Below are 8,199 nucleotides of genomic sequence, written 5' to 3'. Positions count from 1 at the left end.
AATAAACATACAAACATTTGTGACAACTGATAACTTTTGGTGCGAAGCAAAATTGTAATACACATAATTTTCAGGAAAAACTAATATAATAAATTTCAAAACATCGATACATCGAATATAAACTTTGATGTTTTAAAAATAACTATGTTTTTTGCCTACCACTATAATTTAAAAAAAACAATTTTAATTTAATAACTCAAAATTGTTTTTTTTTTTTTTAAGAATTGTAAAATAAAATTTCAGGTAAAGAATGAGACGCCTATAAACTGTTTTTCAAGGAAATGTTCTCTTTCGCTTTAATTCAAACTAAAAATAAAGAGTCCTATAATATAGCCCCCACAGATAATAATACGAAGCTACGCTCAAGGTGAAATACATTAACAGTTTTGACGAAAAAAACGCACAAAATGTTTATATTCAGAATCTCATTGAAGTTGAGAATGTCAAAGATAAGAGAAAACGCAATGCTAAACCAAAAAAACCAAAAACATACACTTTTAAATATCATGTTCCAGTGGCGGACGCAGAAAAAAATTCGGGGGGGGGGGACATGTCGGACAGAATTTGTATGCAATTAGGTAATTGTATGCCAGTTTATTCTCGAACACGAATAGTTAACTGCGTGATCAATGTGATTGTGTTTTATGAACTTTTAACATTTTTTTAATAATAATAATATTAATACAATTATTAATATAAATTATTTTATTATATTTTATAAGCTTCTTGCTTCTTTTTTAAGATTTTTTTTACGAAGCATATCGCAAACAATAATTACACCTTTTTTTCTTGGATTCATTTAATATTCTCGTTAAAAATTTAAAAAAAAAACAGTATTTCTAATGGCGATCAGATCACTTTTTACAGTGGCGCACGCAAGGGGGGGGTAAGGGGCTGTAACCCCCCTCCGAAATTTTCTCCGATGTCTAGGTTAAAATTTACAAATTTTACAAGTTTGAAATATGAAGAGCTAGTATTGAATACCTAATATCATTGATTATAGAATAGTCTATTTTATTATCAATGCTATTATTTAAGTCAAAATATATTAAGGATTTACATAATTTTGTTAATTGTAAAATGTGTTATATTTTTACCTTGACCCTTCCCGAAAAAAAATTCTGTGTGCGCCACTGCTTTTGAAACTAAACTATATTTAAATAGATACAAGACTAAAAATATAAGCATATATGTGAATAATAATTTTTTTTCTTTCAACAAATGTGGCTTGGCCAAATAAGGTTAAGTAATACGTGTTAAGATACGCATACGCCGATGACATAGTTTTACTGTCCGAATCTGAGAGCGACCTACAGAGTATGGCAGAATTTCTCATGGATGAAAGCAAACTAATGGGCTTAACTATAAATGATGAAAAAACAAAGTACGTGATACTGTCACGGAAAAATAATATACATAATTTGATAGTAAGAAATATGGAGTTCGAGTTGGTCGGAAATTTCAAGTATCTAGGGGAGGAATTGAACGTGTCAGGCAATAACCACAAGGAAATACAAAACAGAATAAGCTCGGCTAACAAGTGCTTTTTCGGATTAAAGACAATATTAAAATCTAAACTAGTTTCAATCAAATCTAAATTAATCTTATACAAAGTAATGATACGCCCGATAGCGCTATAGGCGTGTGAAATCTGGGCCACGACCAAAACAGATGAGCAAAACCTAGCAAGATTTGAAAAAAAGGTGTTACGGCAAATTTTTGGCCCCAGAAGAAACCAAAACACGGGATAATATGAGCGAAGAAAGAATGAAAAGATGATTAACATGTTAAAGGATTCGGACATAATAGCTACTATGAAAAGCAAAAGGATAAGCTGGGCAGGGCATATATGGCCAGACAATTGGTCAAGTCACCTACTGGAAGCCGAAGAGCAAAAGACCATTCGGCCGCCCAAGACAAAGGTGGGTAGATAGGGTCCATAAAGACTTGGATATGATGGGAATCTTGAACGACGAAGAGCTAGCCACGGATAGAGATAGATGGAGGGAAGTGGTGGTTGCGGCGAAGGACCTAAACGGTCTATATTAAGCCAAAGAAAAAAAAATACGTGTTAAGATTCAATTTTATCAATTTTCAGCATGCTCAACTGTTGACAAAAGAGGCTACAAAAAATATTAACACTTGTCAAAATAGTGAACAATACAGTTAAATTTATTTTAAAAACTATTACTTAATGTAGTTTTAAAAATATTTGCGAAAGGAATTGTTGTTATTAAATAATTTTGAGAATAATGTTAGAATAAAGAGTTGGTTGGAGAATTAAAAAAATTTGATGTAATTGGAATCATAAAAAATTTGGATAAACTCAAGTTGTGTTCTAGATTTCGAAAACAGCATGAATTGAGTCTGGACGTGTATTTTATGGAGTACATGAGTTAGATCCCGATTATTTTATGGAGTACATGAGTTGCCTATTAGCTTTACCAGGAAACACCACGTTGAGTTTGACTAGAATGTCTCCTAAAAATTTTGTTTTTTTTCTTACGTTAAATTGACGGTATAATGTAAAAATTATTATAATATTAATTAAAATTATTATTAAATTAGCTTAATTTTAACTTAAAAACATTGTGTTTTTTTTCTTTTTATCGTAAATATTTGTATTATAATAAGTTAATAATAAGTTTAAGCTAGGAAATAAATTTAAAAGATATGCCTTTTATAAAATTTAAATGAATCAATTCTCCACTAGTAAAACAAAGCATCCTTACTTATACGAAATTTTAATTTTCTACTGTTTTTTTGATTCTGTGGCTGAGCTCCGAAATGATACCTAAATTTCATTCTGAATTCCAAGTAAATTTTTTATTAAAATAAACATTTTTGAGTGAGTTGCACTAATATTAGCATTTAATTTTGCATGACAATTTTAAATAATTTATTAAATAAAGCTATTGGTGCGGACCAGAGTTGGGCAAAATTTTATCTAGATAATTATTCGATTGATTTTTTTACAATTCTTCGAATAAAAATGTATTCGACTAATTTTCAAACATAATTATTCGAATAATTTGGAAAAAATATTATTGGAATAATTTGTGATCATAATATTATTTGAATAATTTTTAAACATAGTTATCCTATCTTAGTATTTATAGTAGTAGTTAGTACTAATTACTAAATATGTGTTATGAAATAATGATTATAATTCTTCTAGTTTGTCACTAGTACTAGTTTAGTCCAGTTTCTGTACTATATTATATAGTCTCAGATATTTTGATACTATGTACTAACTACGCATGTTCAATGTTGTATTTCATATTTATAAGTTCAAATATATAGAGCTCTACACAAAAATATAAAGATACTAGATAGATATGGGCATGTAGCTATAAAAATTATCTGTTTGAATATATGATATCTAAACATCGAAGACGTGGTTTTATCAAATGTACATCGAATGTAGATTGTCTTATGATTACTTGTGTCGTATTTGCCGCATTAGTTCTTCTGTGCGTGATTCCGCGAGTGTATGAATGCGTGACAGGGTGTTTAATTTAATTTAAAATATCAATTTATTTCAATATGAATTCTGTGAATGTACGTAGCGAAGATTCAACAATTTCAACACAATGGTCATCCGAGGATAATATTGAAGTGTCTGAAATGACGGACTTTAACTGTATGTCTATTTTAGATGGTAAGTTTTTTAAAATAAAATCCAAAATGGACAAAAATAAAGTAATTGCTACTTGCGTAACATGTGAGCCACACTATGTTGAAATAAAAGGGTCAATTTTTATATTTATTTATTTTCATTTTTGTTATTATAATTTACTACTATTTATGATTATTGTAATATTTTTACGAAATATGATTATAAAATACTATTCATATTTAAATATTATATATATATTTCTTTACTTTCTTATATAAATGAATATTTGTTTTTTATTATACAATATTTTTAAATTTTTCCAAAAATTATTCAAATAATTTTTTATTCGGATAATTGTGTTTGAAAATTAGTCGAATAATAATTTATTCGAATTATTATGTTTGAAAATTAGTCGAATAATAATTTATTCGAATTATTATGTTTGAAAATTAGTCGAATAATAATTTATTCGAACAAAATGTTATCTAAATAATCATCTAAATAAAATTTTATTCGAATAACGCCCAACTCTGGTGCGGACCCAAATTGAATAACACCGCGGACCCAACTCGTGTTTTCCCAAAAAATTAGCGGAGAAGTTATTAGAAGAATCCTATCTAATCGCCTTATCACCGGATTGACGGCTATACAAATTCCTTGTATGAACATTTTATTTTAACAAAAACTAATTCAATAGTCATATCCTTGAATGCATTTGATAGATATTTAAAAAGAGAAATTCTTAGTTTTTATTTACAACCATATAATACAAAATAATGTTCTCTTTCTTGGTAATATCTTATCTATTCTTTATAATACCCACAGATATACGCCACTGAAAATGAGAGGAAATTAACATATGTTATAGTAAACAAATTTTGAATAAAAGTTAAAACAAAGTTATACATTGAATTCAAATTTTTTAGTATTTATTCATTATTAGGTCTGGAATTTAGTTCTGCAGATTGATAAGTAAACTAACTAATAAGTATTTTCATAGAACGCACCCATTAAAAAAATACAAGTCATGTATTGGAACAAGTGCATTATAAGTGATTATAGTAATTATAGAAACAAAGAATAAGATTTCTATTAAATTTTCGATTTTGGGGAGGCTATTAAAATATTTGGGGGTCTAAGCCCCCCCCCTCCCCAATGTCCACCTAAGGTTGTGGAAGTTCAGAATAATAGTTATTTAGCACGATCAATTAGTCATTAGATCTTAACTTAGTATAATATAAAGATAAGTATTTATGCATTTATTCGTTCTAAATAAAATATTCCAGAAAAAAAAGGAGTTATGTTTTGTACTAATGCAGAAAAATAATTTAACACATAAATAAATTATCGGTTGTAACTTATATCCTGCTGACATTTAATTCGGCAGAATTAACCAATCAAATCAAATCTTTTAAAATATTTTCTTTTGAGCTCGAAACATTATCCAGTGATTTTGATATAATTAAATTGTTAGTCATTGAAAATAATAACCTTATGACAAGTTTCCCGGAATTACTAAAGGCATTTTATTTATTTCTCACTTTAACAATAACTGTAGCCAGTGCTGAGACATAGTTTTCAAAGCTGAAATTAATAAAAAGCTACCTCAAAAACACTATGTCTCAAACAAGTCTAAGTGGTTTGGCCATAATATCTATCGAAAACAAACGTGCAAAAAAATTAAATATGTTGGCATTGATCAATACTTTTGCACAAAACCAAAGCCGAAAAAAATATTCACAACTTAATTTCAATATTTACCTACTTATAAATATATTAAAAGCATAAGGCAGTACCTATATTATAGGTATGTGTATTAAAGAATAAAGATGTTACATGAGAAAAACAAAATTCTTAGTTTTTTTTTTTAAACTCTGTCCTAGCAATTCGCCACGAAATTTTTTTACATTGGCCTCCAAGAATCTAGTTCCGCCACTATTTATATATATATATATATATATATATATATATATATATATATAAACTATTTGTTTATTTAATTAAATATTACTAAATATTTACATAGATAGGTAGGTTGATTATAATACGTTTTACAATCAAGTACACCAATTTTATTTTTGTTGATAAAATACAAATAAAAGAATATCCAGGAATGAATAAACCATTCGTAAGATAGATTACATAAGATGTCATACTCACATTAATGGAAATAGTTTCTTTGCCTTCAAATGTAAACTTTTCCAAATCTGGCTTCAAATATAAATCGTATACAACGGGTTTAACTGATAGTGGTAGTCGCAAGAAAGGTTTCTTCTCCCCGGCCATTTTACAAGTTTCTCTATAAAACGTTCTTAATAAAAACAACCGACACCTAATTTAGAAAAATAAAAAATAAATTCTTAATGATAAAGATAACTATAATAATATAATGCTTGGAATAATAACTAATATTATTACACACTAGAGCGCGACTACACGTAAGAAACACACGCAAACACCGTTAACAAATAACATTAACACACTAACACATTTTTATGAAGCCTCCTCTTCATACCCCAAGTGAACATAACGGGAACCCGTATTCGCTGTTTGTTTTTATGCCCCTACACAATGTAACGAAAACCGGTTTTAACATGAAAAGTAGGCCTATAAATAAAAATAAACCCACATGAATAATTGATCTGTCCATAAACGCGGAATAATTGCAAACGGCACGTTTCTTTTTTTTTTATACGCAATGAGAACGCAAATCGAATAATGTGACACTTCACATATAGATCCATTGGATTATGCAGTATTAGTATTAGTAGCATAATTAAACCAATTATATATTAATCAATGACCAATCAACAATAATCGTTTCGTCAAACGCATTTAGCGAAAATCTAAAATAGTAGGCACCTACGGCGAGTACACGCTTACGAAAGACAGAAAATATTAGATAAAGAAAGAACATACTATTTTATCTACGTATAAGATTAATAGTATTTAATGGACAATGATTACGTGATGGCTTAAATTATATCATATTGCATGTGCAAATGAATAACGATTTTTATTGGAAAAAAAAATGTATTATATCTTACTCACTGTAAACGTAGTGTTTGTTTAAATGTTTACTAAAATTCGATATTACGCCCGACACGGTTGTTACAGAATAATGGGAGGATTTAATGGAATACAACTACGTAATGATGATAAACAAAATGCGCGACAACGAGAACAACAATAGCAATTAGACAACTGCATAGATCAACTATCGAGAACGAAAGAATCTGAACTACGTTCGTCAGAGATGAAAAACCACGTAGAACGTAGAACAAATGCAGCCGGTCCCCTGGCCCGAGTTGTCGCGTCCCATTGGTCATCGGCGTCCAACAGTCGGGCCACATTGCCACAACTCGTCCGCGACTCAACAATCGATACGGTAGTCGGTTGGCCCTGCTGCCGATGAAGTGGCGACACTCTTCGCGTGATAAGTGTATTCACTTATGAACAACGATTAATCATAATATTCAATATTCACTCGCAACCGGTATACATGAGATATCTGTGAATGTATCGCAGGCTCGTGATAACTAGTAGTCCGTGGACGCCAGGGATCGGGATTGCATAATACGTTTCACGTTTTCTAACACTAGTCAGTTGGCCTAAGCGGTCGGTAGCTCGATACCTTGTGGGTTTGCTTCACTTTACGATTAGGCCATTTGATGGTACTTTTGGCCGTATAAAATACCAATCGTAGCGGGATCTATGATGACCAGACCACGAAATCAAGCTGAACAAGAATTGAAAGCCAGGGCCCGCATATATGTGGCGAACATACCGCAGGCCGGTATGTCACGCAAAGAAGTGGTTTCCGTGTTTCATAAATACGGAGAAATAGACAGTAAGTTATCGGCCGTTTGTATAGCTGTTGCTTTTGTTAAAATTATTCGATTTTTTAAAGATGTGTTGTACAAAATACTGACAAATAAGTATAGTAATTCGGTCTTTATACTGTTTCAATATTGCGTTTTTCTAGATTTTGTTTGAAATAATCTATGATCGCATATAACTTTGGTACAAACGGCATGAGAAAACCTCTGCTGCTGATTAGATAAGCTGCTTTAGATTGTTGACTTCAAAAATCATTGGTTTGCTTGTCATTAGTAGTTAATATTGCTATGTATACAGTGGCATATTTTCAATTTTTTGTGGAAGGGTCCACAGTTTATACATAATTAATATAAACTATATATTATATTGTAATAGTTACGTCCTTATGCAGTTTTTGGAGAAAATTGAACTAAATATATAATGTAATAATCATATAGTCTTATGTAGTATTATATATATATTTATATATTGTATTTAGTACTATATATTATAAAGTATATAAAATAAATTCCAGTCATCTCAATTTTTTGGCCAACTCCTCTATCACTTCATAAACTGTAATTTCAACTTCCCTGTGAATGTTTAACATAGGCAATCCTGCAAATATGTAAGAATTTTAGTTTATTTCTTATTTTTCGGAGAGGTTCTATGGGAGGTTTAGTACCCCTGGACCCCTCCCCTAAATATGCCACTGTATATATATATATATATATATATATATATATATATATATATATATA

General features: G+C 29.8%; 2 protein-coding genes across 5 annotated transcripts in view; one reads left to right on the top strand and one right to left on the bottom strand.

Moving 5' to 3' along the window:
• LOC112687911 (puromycin-sensitive aminopeptidase) overlaps positions 1–6,873 on the bottom strand; it is a 30,687-nt gene extending 23,814 nt beyond the window's left edge. For 3 of the 4 annotated variants that reach the window (XM_025560908.1, XM_025560902.1, XM_025560917.1), the window contains exons 1-3: positions 6,249–6,284; positions 6,107–6,183; positions 5,780–5,951 (exon numbers count right to left, since the gene is read on the bottom strand). In XM_025560908.1, coding sequence (XP_025416693.1) covers positions 5,780–5,951; positions 6,107–6,183; positions 6,249–6,269 — 270 coding nt within the window. In that variant the 5' untranslated portion in view covers positions 6,270–6,284. Of the gene's footprint in view, positions 1–5,779; positions 5,952–6,106; positions 6,184–6,248; positions 6,285–6,670 lie in introns of those variants that run through there. The other variant, XM_025560926.1, reaches the window with a different exon arrangement.
• A 146-nt stretch (positions 6,874–7,019) lies between these two features.
• LOC112687938 (nuclear receptor coactivator 5) overlaps positions 7,020–8,199 on the top strand; it is a 6,646-nt gene continuing 5,466 nt past the window's right edge. The window contains exon 1 of the mRNA XM_025560937.1: positions 7,020–7,469. Coding sequence (XP_025416722.1) covers positions 7,334–7,469 — 136 coding nt within the window. The 5' untranslated portion in view covers positions 7,020–7,333. The remainder of the gene's footprint in view (positions 7,470–8,199) is intronic.

Source organism: Sipha flava, unplaced genomic scaffold (genome assembly GCF_003268045.1).
Source record: "Sipha flava isolate LNK unplaced genomic scaffold, YSA_version1 109_pilon_pilon, whole genome shotgun sequence".
NCBI lineage: Eukaryota > Metazoa > Arthropoda > Insecta > Hemiptera > Aphididae > Sipha > Sipha flava.
This window is presented reverse-complemented; position numbering and strand designations above follow the sequence as displayed.